The 22,933-nt window shown below is 35.9% G+C and overlaps 1 protein-coding gene across 4 annotated transcripts in view; it reads left to right on the top strand.

The window, feature by feature from the left end:
• Positions 1–22,933, top strand: part of TRAPPC8 (trafficking protein particle complex subunit 8) — a 49,081-nt gene that overhangs the window by 4,575 nt on the left and 21,573 nt on the right. For 2 of the 4 annotated variants that reach the window (XM_048938498.1, XM_048938499.1), the window contains exons 2-17: positions 1,544–1,738; positions 3,693–3,776; positions 7,253–7,342; positions 8,688–8,862; positions 9,249–9,402; positions 10,870–10,957; positions 11,722–11,969; positions 13,467–13,582; positions 14,549–14,699; positions 15,844–15,944; positions 16,811–16,916; positions 18,198–18,329; positions 19,472–19,696; positions 21,422–21,530; positions 22,243–22,437; positions 22,603–22,733. In XM_048938498.1, coding sequence (XP_048794455.1) covers positions 1,544–1,738; positions 3,693–3,776; positions 7,253–7,342; positions 8,688–8,862; positions 9,249–9,402; positions 10,870–10,957; positions 11,722–11,969; positions 13,467–13,582; positions 14,549–14,699; positions 15,844–15,944; positions 16,811–16,916; positions 18,198–18,329; positions 19,472–19,696; positions 21,422–21,530; positions 22,243–22,437; positions 22,603–22,733 — 2,300 coding nt within the window. The remainder of the gene's footprint in view (positions 1–1,543; positions 1,739–3,692; positions 3,777–7,252; positions 7,343–8,687; positions 8,863–9,248; positions 9,403–10,869; positions 10,958–11,721; positions 11,970–13,466; positions 13,583–14,548; positions 14,700–15,843; positions 15,945–16,810; positions 16,917–18,197; positions 18,330–19,471; positions 19,697–21,421; positions 21,531–22,242; positions 22,438–22,602; positions 22,734–22,933) is intronic. The other 2 variants (XM_048938500.1, XM_048938501.1) reach the window with 1 other exon arrangement.

Below are 22,933 nucleotides of genomic sequence, written 5' to 3' on the forward strand. Positions count from 1 at the left end.
TATTAGGGATTAAGGCAGGAATTCTGAATGTCCAGTTATGTTCTTCCTGGTAGTGCTTAGGGTTGCACGTATGCCAAAAGACTCATCTATATCTTGTATGTGCATTTCTATGTTTCCCATGTTTATGGCTGTAGGAAGGATAGCAGGGATGAGCTTTCTTATAGCTACACTGGTAAAGACAAGTTGGTCTCTTAGTTCTGTGTCCCTGCTGGTTCCTCTTGCTTTTAATCTTTTCAGCAATCATGTGGCTGTAGTGTTAGTAATTTGAGGATTAATAATTCATCTATCTGATATGGTGGGGGAGGGGGAAGAGGAAAGTACAATTTTACAAATGGAGCTCTGCGTTTACAAATTATATGAAGCTCAATTATTGCTTCTGGTAAAATGTAGTGCTATCTATAAGATAGAGGAGAGATTGTAGCCTGGTCATTTTTCTAGAAGGAATGAATAAGCTAGACCTTAAACTGGAAGGTGGACCGATAAAGATAAGTGTAAAGACTAACTTTCTTGTGAAGGGTTTTCTTGCTTTTCAGGACACTGACAGGTCTTCTGATGCCCACTCCAGTGCCCTCCCCTTACTAAACCAAATAAACAATAACTAAAAAAAGCAAACAAACAAACAGAAAAAAAAAAAACACCAAAAAAAACCCCAAAAAAACAGGAAACCACAAAACAAAAGCAGGGACATGGGGATTAAAAGTAATTCCATATTATTAGAGGAAGAAAGTGTGATCTCTACCTGTGATAGTTTAGCGTTTATTATATGGAAAACAAAGGAAACTACATACATGCATTTGTGTGCCATTTCAACATTAACCTTCTATGAAATATTCTTGTTTGATAATCAACTTTGTTGAACTTTAACTTGTCCTCTAGGCTTGGTACTAGAATTCAGATGCTTGTTTCCTGTGGATTTGGGACGATTTCTTTCACAATGTTCTCTGTCTGGTGGATTTCTTAGAGAAGTACCTCTTAAAAAGAGGACATCGTTTTGGGGATAAGTAACACAAAGCCCAGGCAGCATAAACCATGGTGTGATGTTAACATAAGGCTCATTTTAATAGTGAGTCCACTTATCTTTTGGAGTACTTTTATTGGCAAGCATCTACTTAATTTTCTCTAGACAAGCAGTCTCTCTGAACTAACTTAAACACTTGTCATTTGTTTGTGGTTCTTGCACAAATGTTGTATCTGTGGACACTTTCCCTGTGTTTTTGTGGCTGCATGCAACAATCCACTGTTTTGTGCAGGCTTCTGCGTAATTTTGAAACCAGTATTTAAAGTTCATATCATTTCCTTCTGGAAGGCTTCTGAACTAAGCTCTGCTTACCTTTTTCAGTTTGTCTAAATGAACTTGATGTTGAGCATTAAGTAACTTTTTCCTTCTCCCTAATCCCTACTTCATTCTTTGGCGCTTAGTTATTATGGACTGAGATATTAAATTGGTAGTGAAGTTCAATGGAGAAACCTTGAAGAAAGTTTGCTGGAGAAATGCTAATTTATGTTAACTATTGCAACAACTGTACTCTTTTCTTTCTTTCAGTTCACATGAGAGATCCTAATAATCAGCTTCACGTAATTAAAAATCTGAAGATTGCTGTCAACAACATCATTACTCAGCCACCTCAGCATGGTGCCATTCGAAAGCTTCTGAATGATGTTGTGTCTATCAGTCAGCCTGCTGAAGGACTAGTAGCTAACGTAATCACAGCTGGAGATTATGATCTCAACATTAGCGGTAAGTAATGATGTTGTATTTTTCTGTAATTCAAATTAGTTTGTACTGTAAGGTTTCTAATCTTGCTATCAAGTTTGTAGCATACGTTAAAGTTGCTTTCAGAATTGATCAGTTTGATAATTGCAGTTTTCAGTATAAAAATTGACTCGGGTAGCTTTGTTTTTATACACTTCAAAAGAATAGTTGAATGCAATTAGTAATTCCTAGGTTAAATTTGTTTCCTGGTGTTGTAGTTCTTGTGAACTTCTGTAAAAAAAAAAAAAAAAAAAAAAAAAAAAAAGTTATGCTATAGAAAACGGTCTCAATTTGGTTTTCTAATTAGCTTATCAGATTAGAGGATTTTTTTTTTTTTTTTTGACAAATCTGCAGTACTTACGTTTGGTTGGATGAATACCAACAAGGTTATTACTAATGTATGGGCTTACTTTGAAGTGAGACCTCCTGGCTTATTTTGTTGGTCCACTCCTGCTTAATGCTTACAGTTCATAAAGTCGTCACGAACAATTGATGGATAAAGAAGTTTTGAGGAAAAATGAGCAAATTTTTGCCTCACTGTTGTTTTTTTTTCTGTTGAACTCAGTGCTTTGTATCTCACTGTCAGAATGATCAGAAGAATGTTTTAGCAATGTTGTTTTTTTTTTTTCCCCAATCTCCAAGGGTAAGACATAGTGAATAACAGCAATTGAGATCTGATCTTGAGAGCTGAGAAGATTAAACTCCTCCCAATTTAAATCCTAATCCATTAAAGCCTTTGAGTACATACTTAATTCAAAGCATGTATGCATTGCCCTATTTAAATATAAGTCATTTGTTGTACATAGTTTGGCTTACTTGTGCATAGTTAGGCATGCAGTGAGGAAGTTGAGTCTCTTATAGGAAAAGACAGAGTTTTCATAATTTCTTTTTAACAGCAAATTCATGAAGATTAGTAGCTGATACTGTATTTTTTTTAATGTTGATAATGAAAAATGCGTAATTCTACAACTTCAATTCCTAATGTGAGAAGCTACATCTTCAACTTGATTTGATGTATCAATAGTAAGACTTGGCTCTGAAAACACTCTTATTTTTGAGAGCTGTTTTCTAGTTTCCATGCCTCCTTATCTGAGAAGTTGGGTTATTTGCTTGCTGTTTTAATTTGAAAATCTTTGTCTGTTTGAGTTCGGGAGACTGGAAGACTCCCAGGAAAGCAAAATTGTTTTAGTGCAGAGAATGTGTCTTAATATTCCTGTTAGCCTCGGTTTTAAAGCAGGGGAATAGAATGATTGTGACTTTATCATGCCATTCTTTGTAGTGTTGGAAGAAAATATCTTTCCATTTGTTTTCCATATCACATCTGAGGCTCCAGCAGTAAATAATTCTCACATATTGTCTCTCAATCGTTAGGTTCTTATTTCCATTCACAGAATCACCAAGGTTGGAAAAGATCTTCAAGATCACCCAGTCCAACCATCCACCTACCACCAATAGTTCTCACTAAACCATGTCCCTCAACACAAAATCCAGATGTTCCTTGAACACCTCCAGGGTCAGTGACTGCACCAGCTCTCTGAGAAGCCCATTCCAGTGCCTGTCCACTCTCAGAAAAGTTTTTCCTGATGTCCAGCCTAAATCTCCCCTGGCACAGCTTGAAGCAGGCAGCCAACCAGCAGCAAACCTTTTAACTGTATTATCACAAGCTGAGAGATTTCAGAAATTGGTGCCTTAGTCCTACTAGAAATATACAATTGTATTTACATATAACTATTTCACATTGTGAAATGTGGAGGATCCTGAAATGTTCATGACTTAAATTATCTGGAATTAAATGTCTGTCCCTGATGGTCCTGAATAGATTATATAGATAGATTTTTATATAGAGATTTTTCTCCTTCATGCTACCAGAGCGTAAAAGCCAATAGAGTGTTTGAACCTGACCTATTTTAGTGTAATAATACCATGTTTTTTCTATCAGATCGCTCAGTTAAAGCTAGTGTTCCTTGGTACAATAATTGGAAAGAGACTTTCATGGAACTGAACACATCCACGGTTTATTCAGGTATCTTTTGTGGTTGGTGCCAAATTGCCCTTTATATTCCTTTTTCTATGTGCTCCATCCACCTCTTCTTACCATCTTCTACAACTGTTTAGCACTTACCTTGCTGTAGATGTGTGTTCCTCCATTTTTTCCCTAAAATAAATGAATTTGAAGTGCTGGTGGTGGTTGATTAACTTTTCTTTAAACTGAATTTCTGCTGCTGTTAACCTAAATCATTTGGCCTTTCCATAGAGTCCTATGAGTGTGTAGTGGTGTGGCGAGGAAAGTGATTTGAAGCTATAAAAGCACTGCCTTGTTTGGTCCTATGGAAATGTATACAGTCACTGTTCTGTATTTCAAACACGTTTTCCTGCTTCTCCATAGATTTTATTTTTTTTTCCCCCCCCCCCTCTTACTGGATAGAGGTGCTTTGCAAACTGAAACTGAACTATGAACTGTACCAGAGCACATCTCTCTATGTTGACATTCTTTCTAGTGTAAGACTTCCTTTAAAAAACAAAAAGCTTTGTGGCACATCTGTAAGACTTGTTTCTACCAAAATGCATTGGCTATTGACCTCTGAACCTAAGGAAAGCTTGATGTTTTGATCTATAAAATGGCCAGATTTTGGTGTTTTTCAGTTTTAAATAGACGTCTTATGCCTTTGGTTAGTAATAGCTATTGTTTCAAAAGTGTCTTACTGATGTGCTGCCAAATACTTTCTAAATATGCTAGGATACTGGTATCCATCAAATTCATGTTGTTTTGTGAAGTAACAAAAAAAAAACCACAGGTCTGAACAAATTAGCAGGGTACTTAAATTTCAGCTCCTCTTGTTTAACCTCCCATAAACTGGAAAACTGAAAATACAGACCTGTGTTCCTGAATGACAGTGTTGCTGTGCATTGCTGTAATGTTAAATATGAAGTTTTTCCTCTAATACTGTTTTTATTTTCAGTAGGGTGCATGTTTATTTAAATGTCTTATAAATAGTTACAGCCCTGAGTGAATACTGTTTAAGTTTATTGTAGGTATGTTGAGGGAATTCAGTTACATTTTAGGCTGAATTTGAAAGGGTGAGAAATAGATGTGGTGCATTCCTGTTTGTGGATCTGTCAGATTTCTTAAACTTCTGTGCTTGAATTCAACAAAAGGAGAAGACTGAAATTAGAGCTTGAAATGAAAATGCAGTTAACATTTGGATTAACTTAAAATATGAGTTGGAAAAGCTGCAGGTGCCCCATCTCTGAAGGGATTCAAGGCCAGGTTGGATGGGGCCCTGGGCAGCTGACGTGGTGGGTGGCAGCCCTGCCTATGGCATGGGGGTGAAACTGGCTGGGCTTTTAAGGTCTCTTCCAACCCAAGGAGTCCTGTGATACTTACATTCTATAATTTTTACCCTAATCACAGAATCATAGAATTGCTGAGGTTGGAAAAGACCTTAAAGATCATCAGGTTGAACCGCAACCTGACCATACCACTGTAACTCTTAACAGCCCACCACTAAATCATGTCCCTGAGCATCACTTCCGAATGGTTTTTAAACATCCAGGGATGGTGATTCAATCACCTGGGCAGCCTATTCCGGTGTTTAACCACTCTTTCTGTAAAGAAGTTTTTCCCGATACCCAACCTAAACTTACCCTGGTGCAACTTGAGGCCATTTCCCCTCATCCTGTCTCCAGTGAGACCAATCCTGCTCTCGCTACAATCACCTCTCAAGTGTTTGAAGAGAGCAATAATGTTTCCTCTCAGCCTCCTCTGCCCCAGACTAAAAACAGCCCCATTCCTCAGTCACTCCTCATAGGGCACATTTTCAAGCCCTTCACAAGCCTTGTTGCCCTTCTTTGGACCTGCTCCAGCACCTTGATGTCCTCTCTGTACTGAGGTGCCCAAAACTGAACACAGTACTCAAGGTGGGGTCTAGTTTAACTTTGTTTTATTTGAACTCTCACTACAAGGCTTTATTATACTTCTGAAAAATGTGTGAGTCACTTTCTCATGGCTTGTTTTAGTAACAAACTATTTTTCTTTATTCAAATACCTGGAAAAAAAAAAGTGTATATATATATATATTTATGCACACATGAGAGGCTTAGTAAAACCGAAAGCTTTTCTTATACCGTAAATCAAAGAGCAATTAGTTAGAAAGATGATATGTGAACACTAGAAATTTGCCTTCTATTGATCCACTTGTAATGTGAGATGTACTGAATAGTAGACTGGGTTCAGTTGTAAGATGTGAGTATATCTGATTCTTCTGTGCATGAAGCTGATGCACAGCTGGATGGCTGGATAATATAAGATGAAGCAAAAAGCATTAACTTAGTGCATTAGAAGATAATTGCAACATACAAATTGAATTCAGTTTTGTTGAAGTCTGCCAGAAAATTAAAGGTTTGGGAGGTGGCAGGAGGAGGTCAGTTTTAGAGAGTCTTTACATGAGTTGAATTGAGCAATAGTTATTCTTGGTGCCCTATAAGGAAAACAAATACCTTCAGAAATTAATGTGTTTTTCTGTACCAGCTATTGTTTTCTAATTTGCAGGTAAGTTTACACTGAAAGTTCAGAATCCAGAGTAAAGTCAGGTCATTAAAAATTTACTAGTTTATCTCTAGGGTCTTTTTTTTTTTTTCTGTGTAGGCGAAGGAGATGCAGAGTTAAGATGACAGTAAAGCAATTCTGAAAGGAGCAAGTATTTCATGGCTATATTGTTGTAGGAAGAATCAGACAAGTTTCTAAAGTTTATGTTCTTTGAATATCCCAGATATGCTTTGCTTCCCTTAAGATGATATTCTTAAACATTAAAGTCTCTATTGTAAAAGGGTGTTTATACATGACCGGTTAATATAGTAAGGCACCAATGGACAGCGTAGATCTGAACTGTTAGCTTTTTGGATTTCTGCTTGGTCAGCTGACAACTAAACTGTTGCTATTTATTTTAGCCAGGAGAATGGAAGAGGACTGCTGTCAAGCCAAGTCACAACACTTTCAAAAAGCTTCAGAAAAGCTGTCAGGATAGGGCTTTGGTAATTCTTGGTTCTTTTACACAGTTAATTTTTAACTTTGCTTCTCAGTTGTTAACATTCCTACAGTAGGCAAATACAATGATAGAAGAACTTCGTTGTGTGTTTTTTTTTTTTGGTTTTTTTTTGGTTTTTTTTTTGTTTTTTTTTTACTTTCCCAAGTCTCTGTTTTTGGAGGGTGGTAAGGAGTTCTTACACAAACTGAATAGGTGAGCCTAAATACTGTAGAAGTTGGTACTTAAAATGCTGTTCAGTTTCACAGGATTTGATTCAAAGAGTTAATTTTTCCTCCCAGTGTGTATTTTGAGATTTCTTTTTTAGATTGTTCTCTTTCTTTATTTGCCATGCAAATTCTGACTGTTTGCAAGTTTTACTTTCAGGTGTAGTATTTCATGTTTCCTTTTTTATAAATGACTAAACTGAAATTTGGCTAAGTAATTACATTTAGTATTACTTTATTGTGTATTTCAGCTACTACTCCTTGGTTTGAGTCTTACAGAGAATGCTTTCTTCAGTCCATGCCTGCATCAGATCATGAGTTCCTAAACCACTATGTTGCATGTATCCTTTAAGCATTACACAAATCTGGCTGCAGTAATGCAGGAAACTTTGAAATTTTAGAATTGCTTTTTTGCCACAGTGCTTTGAAATATGCCCTTTTTGATATGTCTGAGTATACAGGATAATTTTGTTAAGAGTTTGGGGTTTTCTTTGTAATAAAATGCACACTTCTTTGTATGTCAAACTGAACTCTAAGCTTATACATGTTACTTAAGCTTACTCATCCTAGAATATTTTGTGCTGTAGCTATTTAGGTATCTGCTGGCTATACCTCAATCACAGCAAAGATCTATGTGCTTGGGATGTACCTGTGGCCTTTCATAGCATTGCTAGCAGATGGAGGGAGGGAGATTAGAAAGGGTATACCAAAAACAAACAAACAAAAAAAAACTAAACAGACTTTCAGCTGTTTGAGGCAAAAAGAAGTCTGAAAAAGATGCCTAAATGTGTTCACAGGATTTTCGTTACCATGGCTTAAACCTGACTTGCTTGTCTGCAGGGAAAGTGAAAATAGTGAAAATATACAGTGTTTTATGTTGTAGCTGCTGTTAAGCTTTACTTTAAGGATAATGCTGTGGTTTTCATAACACTTACTCTGTTTCTAATTAATAAGTAACTCATTACTATGAATCTACTAGGCTATTCCACTGTAGTGGAATAGATATGTTGGTCACATTTGAGAGAATCTTATACAGAATTAATCTGGCAAAAAAAAAAAAAAAAAGATTCTGACCCTTGACTACTACATTGCAGTAACAATTAGACTACAGGTTGCTTTCTGTCATCTTTGATTTAATGTCTTTAGTTTGGTGAACAGATGTGGCAGAGCAGGTTGTTCCTTATTAGTGATAATGGAGTTGCATTAAGGTAAAAATTGGAACGCATCTGCTTTTTATACAGCAGGTGTTGCTATCTTTATGAATGCTGGCTGTTATTATTGCTGAGGTGATACCTTAAGGAAGCTGCATTCTCTTTGAGCATTTGAAAATGAAGTGCACTGGAAGTGAACATCTGTTTTTTGTACAAAAAAACAGGTTTCATGTTTGATCTGGATCTGAAATATTACAGAAAAGTATTAGCTGTTGTGTATCAGCTTAAACACGGATTCAGTTTCAAAACTGGAACAAAGTTCTTGTTTCAGTTACAAATGTTAGCTAAACAACCATCTAAATACTGTTTCTATTGAAATTTAGAAGGAATTCAAGTTAAACCTGCTCTTATGGTAATGTGTTTTATGGGCATAAGATAAACAGGATGTGTGCAATGTTTATTTTATACATTGCCTATTTTATCATCATTGGCTGCTCTTGAGTTTTTTGGGTTAATGACCTTAACATGAGTTTAGGTATGCTTGTAGTTTCTTCGAGTGAACCAGAGCCTGTGGAGCAATTTCTGAAGCTGTCGCAAGAACAACATCGTATTCAACATAGTAGTGAATACTCTTATCCAAAATGGTTTATACCAAACACACTTAAGTACTATGTGTTATTGCATGATGTAAGCTCAGGAGAAGAGCAAAGGTAGGTGGTCTGCCTTTAGATTAACTATTGAACTAAAATGTGTATGTTTATAAATTGCTGCTGGGATTAGACATGCAACATTATCTGTTAACCTGTGTGCAGTTATCATGGCAGCCTTCAAGTAGTATTTTTTTTATCTAATTTTTATTTTATATACGATAAAAATAATTAGTTTTGGCTTCTTGAAGTAGAAGGTTTGTTTGCTGGCTTGTCGATTTAGTTCTCAGAAATTGTTGGTTTTATTCTTGTGCCAGGAAGCAGTTTAAATACATAAATTTTTATTCTAAATTCTGTGGGTAAATAGCCTAGCGTAGCTTGTGGTAAACACTTCAAATGGAATTGGTTGAATATCAAGACAGGCTATATGTTACTGTTTCTTTTTTCAGAGCTGACTCCATTTATGAAGAGATGAAGCAGAGGTATGGAACTCAGGGTTGCTATTTGCTGAAAATAAATTCTCGAGTATCTAACAGAGGAACAGATGAGCAGATACCAGACCCTTGGAGCCAGTATCTTCAGAAAAACTCCATTCAGAACCAGGTACTGCAGTGTTTCAAAAACAACTTATAATGTGAATACAAATGCCCATAGGATTGTTTCTTCTGGAAGGCAGGGGAGACGTTATAGCTCTCTGCAATGATCTGAAAGGAGGTTGTGGTGAGGTGGAGGTTGACCTCTTCTCCCACATAAGAGACAGGATGAGAGGGAATAACCTCAAGTTGTGCCAGGGGAGATTCAGGTTGAATGTGAGAAAAAAATCTCTGAAAGCAGTCAGGTGCTGGAACAGAATGCCTCCCCTGGAGGTGTTCAGGAAACATTTAGGTGTTACGCTGAGAGACATGATATAATGCGGAAATATTGGTGGAGGTGGATGGTTGGGCTGGATGATCTTAGAGGTCTTTTCCAACCTTCATCGTTTTATGATTTTTAGTTCAGTTAAATTTTTCTTTAGCTTTATGTATGTGTTTCCACAGAATAGGTTGTCAAGCTGTGTAAAGTTCAGATTTTTTTTTTTTTTAAACTTGACCTTGGTGTGAGGATGTAAGGCAAGTCCTCTTCTAAAGAGCTGTCCTCAGTGCACCTTAAAGTCACTACCTGACTTCAAGGAGAGACTACCTGAAATAACAGAATGAAAGGAAAACTGAAATAATTCCTGAGGTTGCCTATGATGGATAGCAGAAGTGTCCGTTCATACCTTCATTTTGATTAATTTCTTCAGTTTCAAAGTTCTTGTTTTTCCTGCTGTCCTGTAGTTTGCTACATGGTTCCTTTTATGGTTGTTTCTTGCAGTCAAATCTAGTATCTCATTTTCAAGAGTGGCAAATGATAGTGTATGCTAGTTCAGATTATTTGTTTCTGTTTGCCATAAAAGTCTGTATTTTTAACTTCAAGGCCAAAAATAATCCTTCTGAATTTTCCCTTTACTGTCTTGGCTTTCTAACTGTACACAACTTAAAAAATGCATGAATCATAGTTCCTTACCAAATCTAGTTGGTAGTGTCAAAGCCGTTTGCATTCTGTAAGATATTAAGAGGGCCAGTAAGCAATGTTCCACCATGAATTAGTTTTGGTATTTTTTCCATGTCAACTGTACTACATTGTGTTGGTGTTTTTTTTTTTTTTTTTTTTTTTTTTTTTTTTTTTTTTTTTTTTTTTTTTTTCCCCCAAGCTTGTTCAGGAGTTGTTTTAAGGAACATATATTTACTGTTGTAGGCATTACTATGTAAGGGCTCCAGTCAGTTACTGAAGCTGCTTGCTTTAGTTGACAGTGTTACTATTTTGAGCAAACCAGAAGATACTTGCTTTCTGTTGATTATATCTGTACAATAGTATGGGACCTTAAGGACTCAACAAACTGCTTCAGTGAATATATATGAACATCTAGCTGAGTGTGCTTTCTTTTCTAGTGAACTTTAAGTTAACAGCTGCTAATTACTGTTTTTTTTTTTTTTTTTTTGAAGGATGTTCTCACATTCTTAGTCCTAACTTCTTTTTCCCTTCTGGTAGGATTGCTACGAAGACTGTACTTATACTGTCATTTCAAACAAGAATACTGATCACTTAATATCAGATGGCTTAGATAATGAAATTAAAGGTATTTTTATAACTTCCTTCAAAACTTTACTGCGATAGCTTTTGTAAAGCTGCCTTGCATGCAATAGCAATCATTCTGAGTGGTGGTTGAGTTCGGATGTGCACTTAAATGTAGTGGTACGTTACAAGAGTTAAACTGTTTGGAACTTCATGAGTAACTTTTTGAAAGTAATTTAATACATTAAGATAAGTGTTTGAAGTCTAGAAGCTAAATCAAGGTATAGAATAAATGTAAGGTAGTTCCTATTTTTTTTTTCCGATTTTTAGCTTATAGACTACAAACATTGCTTATTTTCTCTTAATAATTACAAATAGTAATTTTCTAAATGCACAAAGGTATGTAAACTTGTCCACAAAGCAAAACAGTTATTTGTCTACTACATTGATTTAATTTGGAGATGGACCTCATGAGATATTTCCATAAAATGAGATAGTTAGGCTTGTCTACACTTGTATACTGTGATGTAAGTTGCATTTCCTTTTTTCTTTTTGAAGGAAAAGAAAGGCATGTAAAATGAAGGTTTTTAATAGGAATATAGAAGTGATTGGTTGCAGTGTGTCCCCTGTAGCAATTGCTGCATTTCCATCTTTTCATGAATGCTGGACTTTGAATTGAATGCTTTCATTGTGTTCTTTGCTGAATTCTGAATAGTGCTGAATTCTGAAATGCACTGAATGAAGTGAATGTAATAAAAATGACGTTTAAAACTGCGAATGTGTAAGTAACAATATTTACGAGGGTTTTGATGTTTAATCTTTTCATAGATGGCCTGTCAAACAACTTCAAGACTCATCCCCTTCAACTGGATCATCCCAGCAGCAGTTTGGATAGCACTGATTATGTGAAGGCTACAACGTCGTTGCAGGAATCAAAGAAATCAAACTCTGGAATGCCTCATGGTGCTTGTTTAACACTCACGGATCATGACCGAATCAGGCAGTTCATACAGGAATTCACATTCAGGGGACTTTTGCCACATATAGAGAAGACAATTCGGCAACTTAATGATCAGGTCAGCATTTAGTCTTGTAATCAAAAGCAACAGTAGTATAACTCCAGCTACCCAACAATCTCTTGAAATATTACTTCCTTGTGCACCTAATGATTCAATTATTTTAGTGAAAGCTGTAAGGAAATTGAAGAGAAATAGATTCAAGTTTTTGTTTGGTTTACTTTAAAAACAACGCACTGCTGAAAAAAAAACGCCTGTACCAACAGAACTTCATTGCAAGGTGGCTCATTGTGGAAGCTTGCCTGAGCTGTTGCAGGGTTATTTCTGTGCTTCTAAAATCTTTGCTTCTACTGGACTACTCTAGTATGAGGACCAAAATGTACTTCAACATTTGAACACACTGACAAAGCAGGGACGTGTTTCTCCATCAGTAATTGTCTCTAGAAAAGCTGCATGCTTTAACTTCCAAGAGAAATGCATGGACATCCTAAATCATGCAATTCTATTCAGGTATCACTAGCTGAGAATTAATTTCTCAAACTATGTTTTTCAGAACTGTGGTACCTTGGAGTCTTTCTTTGGAATTGTAGTATCTTAACTAATGCCATGCCTATGTTAAGGCAAGGACGTGCATTAAAATTGTTCTCGTCACAGTAAGATCCTTTCTTTTGTAGACATTTCACTTCTATTTGGTCTTAAAGGACTGAACCAATCGATTGACTTAAATTAGTACCATCAAATTACTGGATTTAGCAGTTGACTTGTAGGAAAATATCAGCCTGCTAACTGAAATCTCAGTTTTAAATGAGTTGTCTGGTTCTTCTATAGTTTACACTGTGAAGCTTGTTGATACTACACAGCTGCTCTGATTTGAGTTCTGGGATTTCGTTTATGCTAGCTGCTGTCTTACACTGTGGAAGTTTTAGGATGAAATAAAACATAGCAAATGGCCTTACGGGTAGGATTGTAGTAATATATTCCTAATAACTGTAGGGAAAACATGATGTTAATGTTTCTTTTTTTTTTTTTTTAATTACTTTTTAAGAGAGATGTAGCTTTATTAGACAAGGGGAGTGGTAATTCCCTGTTTGCAATGTGGTGATAGGTACTTCAGATGATGATGTGAATAATGTTCTCTGTTGATAGATATTATTTAGTGTTGATTTCAGATTAACCAATACCAAAATTTGATACTGTTAGATTCTAGCAAATACATCAAATCTTTGCTTTTTTTTCTTGATTGGAATGTTGTAGAATCAAAGAATGGTTTGGGTTGATAAGAGCCTTTAAGATCATCTAGATTTGAGGTCGTGTCTGAAGTTTACAGCAGCAGTAGTCAGTTTCAGACAGCTGAGGTTCATTATGTATGTGAATTGCAGCTTCAATCTGTGTCTGATTCATTCACTCAATGTAGTGTGGTTTTTTTTTTCTGCTTTCTAAGGGGAAAAAAACAACAATTTGGGAAGTCTTAATAAGGCTTGGGTTTGTAGTTGAGCTTAACTTATGTTAATATTTCTTTTTGCCATGTAGTACTCGTAATTCATTGTCTCTTTGCAGCTAATATCCAGGAAAGGCTTAAGCCGATCATTGTTTTCTGCTACTAAAAAATGGTTTAGTGGAAGTAAGGTTCCAGAGAAGAGCATAAATGAACTGAAGAATACTTCTGGTTTGCTGTAAGTTGTTTCAGTCATTACCTTTAAATCCAAAAATGGGAATGCCTCTCTTTCTTCTGAGGGAAAGCCTGTATTAATGGTATTCTGCAAAGCAAACTGAAGCAGCCATACTGTAAAAGACTTGGAATGGTCGAGAAGTCATAAGTGTTATGCCTGCCTTTGAATGATAAAGGTGTAGCAAGAACTTAAGAGGGATAAGAGAAAATGTTTACTGAGCCATCTTCTATATTTATAATGAACCTTTGTAAGGTACAAAGTACGTATTTTTCAGATTAATACTAATAAATGGGATAATATGGCGTCCCATAAGATATTTAAAAATCCATATAAGTATTTTCTGTTGTTTAAGCCAAACACCATGTAATGGGTTGTTCGTGTGGTTATGTGACTTAACCCAGTGGAGTATTGAATACGTTACTTATGCAGGTGCATTCTAGAGCTAAATTAAGGGGCATATCACACTTCATACAGCTGGTTTTACGCTAAATACATGTCTTAAATTTTGCGAAGGTATTTGTTGAGCCAAACTCAACGTTCCCGAAACTTGAATACAACTTTAAATTTATGCGCTTAGTTTGCTCGTGAGCCTTAAGACAATTGTCAGTTTCAAAGGCTGTAAAGTTTTATTCTTCCTTTTACAGATTTCTTTAGCTCTAGCAGTTAATAATACTGAGCATTTTCAATGATAACTGCGTACTTGTTTTAGAGTTTCATTCAAAGGAATGATTTCTTTAAAAGTTAGTGGGATCTATCTTGTTTCACTGCTTTCTTGCTGATTAACCAAGTAACCAGTTAACATGGCAGAAAGGAAGTAGCTTTACTTCTCTTGATAAGTTACTTTTGGGTAACATTAAAGCAATGCTGATCTTATTGCTTGTCTTTGAATGGAAATTAAGATGAGAATAAGGTATATCTTGCTTTCTTTGATGCAATTACAACTTTAAATTCAAACATTTGTATTCATAGGTATCCCCCAGAAGCACCAGAGCTTCAAATCCGGAAAATGGCAGACTTATGCTTTTTGGTGCAACACTATGAACTTGCATATAGCTGTTACCATACAGCAAAGAAGGACTTCTTAAACGATCAGGCAATGCTTTATGCAGCTGGAGCGTTGGTTGGTATTTCATATAACCTAAATGTATTTTCATAGTAATCCCTATTATTTGTCTGAAAGTAACAAAGTGCAATCCCTTCTGTCTACCATCTATAAAGGTTTTGCTGAACTTGCTGTATCTTCAGCAAGCCTGAAGGTACACTCAAAACTGATAGCTGCTATTTTATGATGGGAAAAATTGGAGATTTAATTCTTTAAAATGTGAAATACAGAAAGGAGACTATCTGTAATGCAAGCTCCAGGAAAAATAGATCTTATTCTTGAGTTATTAGACAAGAGGCAAGTTTAAGTGGGAAATAATTTTATAGTGCTTCTTTTTAGCAAAACATTGACTTCTTGACAAATACATCTCTCTAACTGTGGTAGTGTACCATTTATTATTATTTTTTATACTGAGCTTTGTGGGATGTTCTTTGAGTTCTGAGAAGCTGTTTTCTGGAACTTCAGCCTGATTAACTCAGATTTAAAATTTTACTTTGTAGATCTATGAAAGCATTCTTTTCACAGTCCTATTTTGAATTAAAACAGTAACATATAGTATATTTTTTGCAGTACAAAGAGTTGCATTGCATTTTGCTAATCTCAGAAGTTATCTTAATTACTAAATAAATGGCTGATAGAGCTCTTGATAATTAGATTTTGAAACTTAAAATCTTTAACTGTAGAAGAACTTTGCTATTATGTCCCCGTAAGAAAGGAGCTATTAGAGTAGAATAAAACTAAAATTTCCTTGGAAGCAAAAGAATGTAATGTCTTTTAAGAAAACTTGGATGATCCTCATTTTAAAAGAGATGTAATGTTATCAGAAAAATAATTCCTGCAATAGGAAATTGACTCTTGAACTTACAAAGTAGTGCTTAATCATTGTTTCTTCATACTGTTGTGTGCTGTCGACTGAAAATCTTCTGTAAGTGCGTAAGTTGTGCTGCTGCCTGATTAATTCCAAGCAGAGTCATAAATAGACTATTGCTTAAACCTTATATCAGCTATAAAAGTGTATGTGCTCTACACTGTGCTCTGCACAGTGTATGTCAGCAATTGATTAGATATGTTGAGCTAGTAGCTGTTGAAATGTTTCTCAGTATTTTGATATCTGCAATTTGTTGAAAACAACTGTGGTGACTGTGCTGACTTGTCTTTGTAGGAAATGGCAGCAGTATCAGCGTTTCTTCAGCCAGGAGCTCCTAGGCCTTATCCTGCTCATTATATGGAAACAGCAATTCAGACTTACCGAGATATCTGCAAGTACGTTGTTTATTTTTATATTAACCTAACGGAAGATTAAATTCCTGGTGGTTTAGCTTTCTTTCCCTGCACACTGGTAGTGCCAAATAAATCATATCATAAAATCATAGAATAGCTTGGGTTGGAAGGGAACTCGAGGGTCATCAAGCAAGGCTGCCAACCTCCATATCCTAATACTAAATCAGACTGCCCAGAGCCCCATCCAACCTGGCTTTAAACACTTCCAAGGATGGGGCATCCACAAACTCTTTGGGCAGCCTGTTCCAGCACTTCATCACTTTCTTGGTAAAGAACTTCCCCCTCATATCCAGCATAAATCTTCCCTCTCTCAACTTAAAACCGTTTCACCTTGTCCTGCTATTATCTAACCTTGAAGGGTAGAAGTGAGCTGACTCACTTCCTGTTTATAGATTCCTTTTAGGTACTGAAAGGCTGCAATGAGGTCATCCCACAGCCTTCTCCAGGCTGAACAAGCCCAGCTCCCTAAACCTGTCTTCATAGAGGTGGTACTCCAGCCCTAAAAATAAATAAATAAATCAGAGGTCAATAACCTCTTTGAGTAAGATATGTTAGCTTATCTAGGAAGGAGATGTGTGGTGTTCTTAACAGAGTACTTATTAAACTTATTTCTCATTGTCTGATTTCTCTTTCGTCAGATCGTTTAGTTGGCTGGGCTATTTTACTTGGCGTTCTGTAAACTTAATGCATCCAAAAACACTTCCTGGCTTTGAACTGTAAAAATAAATGCCCTTCTTTTAGTAGGATGACAAACTTAATGGTACAAGTGTCAATATGTGTTTTGCAGGGGCAAAGTTTTTCATAGTTTCTTTTTGAGAAGTATTTATTAACGTTGTTTTCTGCTTCAGGAACATGGTTCTGGCTGAACGCTGTGTACTACTTAGTGCTGAAATCTTAAAAAGTCAGAGCAAGTATTCAGAAGCAGCTGCTCTTCTGATTCGTTTAACCAGTGAGGTAAAACACTAGCTTTTTCCACTTTTTTTTCCCACTCTTGTCTTCCTTCTACACAAACGCTTCTTGGTGACATTTTAATTCTTGTTCCAGGATACTTGCTATCCAAGATAGCAAATGACCAGGTATAAATTGTTTAAGTAACAAAGCTAAAACTGCAGCTTAATTACTGTGAATCTTTAGAATTTTACTGTGTAGGTGAAAGTTAGCCTGAATGCTTCTGTCGTATTGATTGATTTAAAGTGTGGAAATAGCTCTGAATTGTCCACAAAGGGTCGTCTTCTGTTACTACTGGTATTATGTTTGCATTTTTTTCAAGCATCTTCTGTATAGCTTGGAGGAAAGTCTTAACTGGTAGTTGATTCTGGCTTTGTAGCCAGCTGCACCAAGCGTGGTACTTGTGAGACTTTCCCCAGAATTTGTTAAGTTTGGAATAAATTTGCTTAATTCTGTAGGTTATTCTCTTGAGTGTCTTTGTAGCTGTATTTTGGCCCTTCCAACTTAAATTTGGTACCAGAATTTCTAGGTGAGCATATATGTTATTGAAGTAAGGAATTTAAATGCTGCAAGTTGTATGCAGCCATTTTACTACTTTAAATTTTATGTGGTGTGCTTGCGTTGCTGTTTGGCAGAAGCAAGGGAGATCTTTATAGGATTCTGTAAAGCTGTCTCTTAGTGTATTTGTAGTTCGGACATGTATTTGGAAGTTGTTAACAGTAGTCTTAAGTAGATCAGTAGTGATAAGTAGATCCTGTTTGGATTGGTTAGAGTAATATAGCTTGTCTTGGCATGAGAGGAGAAGGTGGTAATGGTAAGAAGTGTGTTTCCCTATAGGAAGGAATTCTTGTTCTTGTCATCTAAATTCACTGAGTTACACTTAATGTTTTTTCCTTAATCCTATTAAACTTACTGTTTGTTTCTAGTATCTGCAGAGGGAGGGGAAAAGGTAGAATGCTTCAGATTTGGGTTAGAAACTGTGGCGTGAGTAACTGAAGAGGAAGAAAGTTTTGTCTTGCCATTCATAAAGAAGCAGGTTGATAAATCTCCTTTGGGGAAATAGTAGCACATCTGGTTATGACAATGATTGTACCTGTAACAAAGTGAAAAATACTTTTAGTCTTAATTTCTTTTATAAGCATACATACAATGTTCAAATGTAAAATGCTTCTCAATTTTATAGCAGTTACAGCTTTTCCTGTTAACATTAGAACAAGACTACAGACATATTTATGTTTATATTTGACTTTGAGGTTAATTCTCTTTTTTTTTTTTTCTTTTAAATAGGATTCAGATCTTCGTAGTGCGCTTCTGTTAGAGCAGGCAGCACATTGCTTTATAAACATGAAAAGTCCCATGGTCAGAAAGTTTGCATTTCATATGATACTGGCTGGCCATAGGTTTAGTAAAGCAGGACAGGTGAGTATTATCTTTCCAGATGGATAATACCAATTTTTTTGTACTTCATCTGAATAGAATGTTATTATGGGAAAAGATGCTTAGCTTCTGGTGTTTTTGTTAGAAGTATTGAGCTCAGTAATCATCTAAAAATGATTTCTGCATTAATCTTTTACATCTGTATTTAAAATGATGCTGAAAATCACTGACTTGAAACTTAGTGATGTGTTTTTGATTTCTGGGTTTCAACTTTATACCCGAATAAAAAAAATCTCATACTATATGAAGTAGAATCTCTACTCATGAAATGATAGAGTTGCAGAAATAAGGTTTTGCTAACCCTAATAATAATAAGAACCCTTATTCTAATAACAAAATCTAGCCTGTTTTCCTGGTGTCTTACCTATATGCAGTGGAGAGGTCAGTGTGTATGAATAGTTAGTATGCAACAAACTGGCATCTAGTTACAGCTGCTTAGACTCAATTAACAATTAAACCAATGCAAATGGGTTTTACGTTCACTCATATTACTGTGTATGCAGCTTTAACTCTGTGATAAACTGAATTTGAACATGTCTTATATGCTTTATATTTGTCTCAGTTGTTTAATGGCCTCTACAGACAACATGTGTTTGATTTCTTTTGAGGTTAGTCACTAGAGTTCAGTTCTGAAGCTGTAATCTTGTTTTGCATGTACTGCAGGGCTGTTGCTTAACTTGCTGTGTGTTTTGTTTTATGTGTTAAGTTTTTTTTTTTGTAAGACAGCAGTTGAATGGAAATGTAAGTTCATTTAGTGAATGAAATGTATTAAATATAGCTAGGTCTTGAAGCTTGGCAATAGAGCTCTGCAAACTCTAGCAGTCTATTCTAAAGCAACACAGAACGCTTTTTATAAAGTGGTCTTCTCTTATTTGTTTTAACTTCCTGCCTGTTACTACTGTTTAAAAACATGAACTTTGTGCAAGGTAGGCACTGTACTGTAGGAGGCAACAGTACTTCTGTGCTTAAGTTAACATTGACCAGACACTGAGGTACAGTTCTGCAAACACTGTGCTTAGCATAGTGTGGTTGGTAAATACTTCTGACGTTCTGTTCAGTCCTCCTGACACTACAATTACAATGTTTGGTTAATAATTTTACTTTTTTTTTTTTTTCTTTTGCAGAAAAAGCATGCCTTACGTTGCTACTGCCAAGCCATGCAGGTTTACAAAGGAAAAGGCTGGTCTCTTGCAGAAGATCATATTAACTTCACTATTGGTCGTCAGTCATTTACGCTTCATCAGCTTGATAACGCAGTGTCTGCCTTCAGGCATATTTTGATCAATGATAGTAAACAACCTCCAGCTCAGCAGGGAGCTTTTTTAAGAGAGTATCTCTATGTTTATAAGGTAATATCTTTTCTTTCAATTCCTGGAATCGTCAGCAATTCTGTTTACAGCAGTTCTATATTATGTTATCAAATGATTTTCTGTCATACCTGCTTTGTGCCAGGGTCATATTTTTTCTCCAGTTGATATGTTTCTTTTTTTTTTTTTTTTTTTTTTTTTTTTTTTTTTTTTTAGATTTTAAAAAACAAACTTGCTGTATCTGATGTGTGCACTAAGTTCATTTCCACTGGAGTACTAGTGTGGCTCCTATAATGTTCTTACTCAGTTAATGTTTCATTTTGAGGTTCAAGGCTGAATTGCACCTTGTGACAGATCTTCCCTAGAGGAAAGGGGTCTGTTTTATTTTGATCTCTTTATAGAAGATTTAGGGTTTTTTGATAGTATATCTTTGTTAAAGACTAGATAGATGTGTTACTTGCTGATGCCACTGATAAAATATTTGGTTTTGATTCTTGACAGATCTTATGGTGCCTGTTTATCCCCTGTTCCTCTCACATGTGGTTTTAAGCTTCACAATAGTAGCAGGTTTTCTGAATTATGAACTGTCTTTCAATTATTTATTACTTAGCGTAATTCTGATTGGTGCTGAAAATTGGGAAAAGTGGTTGTTCTTAAAGCTGCTGCATTTTGATTATTTGCTTAAGGCAAATAATTTCTGATCTACTTTCTCAGTAGATAGGAAAAGCAATTCTTAGATTTTTTTTTTTTTTTTACAGGTAAACAAATTCATGGGCAGCAGTCTTGCTTTCTTTTTCCTCTCGAAGTGTAGTCTCAGCAGGAGGATGCCACCTTTTTAGTGCATTGATGTGAACTTGGCTTTTTTTTTTTTTTTCTTTTTTTGATACCTTGAATTTTTACCTGGCAGGCTACAAAATGGTTGCAACTGCTAATAATAACCACCACCTATCCAAAGTATGGGTTTTGGTTACAGACACAGTTGTTTGCCCATGAACATGCTTTATGGCAGCCCCTTACCAATTCAGCAGCAAGAGATTAGCATGAATATTGCTGTTTTTAAAAAACAAAACAAAAAAAAACCTGAGTTGAATCCAGCCAACCTCCTCTGGTACTACAAAGTGCTCCCTATCCCTGTTGTAGTAAAATTAATCTATCTTAAACTTAAGTAAGTAATTGAATTAATGTGGAAGTTCATGGGTGATTATACATTGCAGTGTATGCCATATGCCTTACAGGGTATTTAGTAATGATAACTCTATGCAACTTGTAGCCTTGCAGCTACTTTCTTAAACCTTACAAATAGAATTTGTCATGTTTGCTAATTTGTGGTAGACCCTTCTTGAGATTAGCATTTAAAGCCCACAAGTCAGCTGTGCTCAGAGTCTATATAATGGTGGTGGTATAGTGAACATAGCTTTTCCGGTCTCGTGTTAGACAAGCTTCACATCATTAAGCTTGCAACAGCCATGGATCCACAACATTGATTAGAGTGCTGGATTCAAATCTTGTTTTTTTTGGTTTTTTTTTTTTTTTTGGTATGGACTTCTTGAGCTTTAAGATGCTATTGAGAAAAAATGTTATTTAAAGAGTGTCAAGGCAAAATGAACTCTCAAAGCAGTTAATATGAAATGATTTAAATAAAAGTATTTTTTGCTTAAACATCAATTGCATAAAACTCAATCTCCTTATCATTCAAATGCTGCCAGCGTGCAGCATGTACATCAGGTACGTATGATGACATGACACTGTTTTCCTCCTTTACTCCAGAATGTAACCCAGCTGTCACCTGATGGTCCTTTACCACAACTTCCTTTGCCATATATTAACAGCTCAGCAACACGTGTTTTCTTTGGGCATGATCGAAGACCAGCAGAAGGTTAGAAAATTTTGTTAACAGCTTTAAGTCCCTTATCTGTAGAAGTAAAACATATGCAAGTTCTTTAAAAAAAATAATAATAATCTGTTACATAAAAACTATTGTAGCAAGGTAACTTAAGTAGGATTCCAAAAAGAAAAGCTTCAGCTTAGTAACTGCTCTCTAAATGTCTTCAGACTTCCTGTATGGATATGAAATCCACATATGCAAATGTGCTGAATGCTATTCTTTTTCAAAGCCTTTAGACTTCAATGCAAGCTTACAATGAACTTCATGAAATTGATTTATAATGTTGAGCAAATGCTAAGTGCTAGTGCCAGTACTAGAAATGAGCTTTCAAGTTAACTTTTAAGTTTTAATCTTTGGAACACTATGATTCCTGAATGTAAAGCGTCTTGAGTAGAAATTCTTATGTAGTCTGTGGGACTGAATGGTGGCAGAAGGTGAAAATAAACCATAAGCTGAGTATGCCACATAGCATGCTAAAACCATGGGATTCCACACTTTTTGAAAATGAAAATATGCTCTAATCATCAGCAGTATTGTCTTCCATATGTGCATTTCAAGATATCTGTCAATCCAGTGACTAGTTGAATAATGTGGAAAGTGGTGGCGACTGAGAAAATAAATATTTTCTAACAATACTTACCAAATTTTTAGTACAGTCCTTTTGGCAACTGTTGAGTGCCTCAGCTTGCCTTATTCTTCCTAGGTGAAAAGCAAGCAGCAACACATGTAAGTCTGGATCAGGAATATGACTCAGAATCATCACAACAGTGGAAGGAGCTTGAGGAGCAGGTTGTGTCTGTGATCAACAAAGGAGTAATACCTTCAAACTTTCAACCGACGCAGTTTTGTTTAAACCGTTATTCAGATAACTCCAGATTTCCACTTGCTGTGGTAGAAGGTAAAGCTGGAATTTATTCATTTATCCCTGGATTATATTTGTACAGTGTTTCCTATACTGCTGTAGATTGAAAGTTTTTATGTAGTTGGCCTTTTGAGTTTGTTGAACTTTCAGATTGTGATGGAGGTGGATTGTTCTCATTATTTTCTTGCATTACTTTAATAGAACCTATAACTGTAGAAGTCTCCTTCCGAAACCCGCTGAAGGTTCCACTGTTGTTGACTGACCTTTCACTGCTGTGGAAGTTTCAGCCGAAAGACTTCAGTGCTAAACATGAGGGAGCAGCAAAAGATCTGGTAAGGAAAAGAGTTTTGTCTTTTTCAACCTAAACCTGACAACTACGCTTATGGAATTTAAGTTTTCAAATTCTCATGGTGTAAGAGCACTTGACTTAAGTGTAGATTTAAAAGGGGGAGGAGGGAAGTTAATTACTGTGGATTTTTATGAATCACTTAAATTTTCCCATATCCCAGGGCACAAAGCAACCAATTTAAGT

This window comes from Lagopus muta, chromosome 3 (assembly GCF_023343835.1).
Source record: "Lagopus muta isolate bLagMut1 chromosome 3, bLagMut1 primary, whole genome shotgun sequence".
NCBI classification, from domain to species: domain Eukaryota; kingdom Metazoa; phylum Chordata; class Aves; order Galliformes; family Phasianidae; genus Lagopus; species Lagopus muta.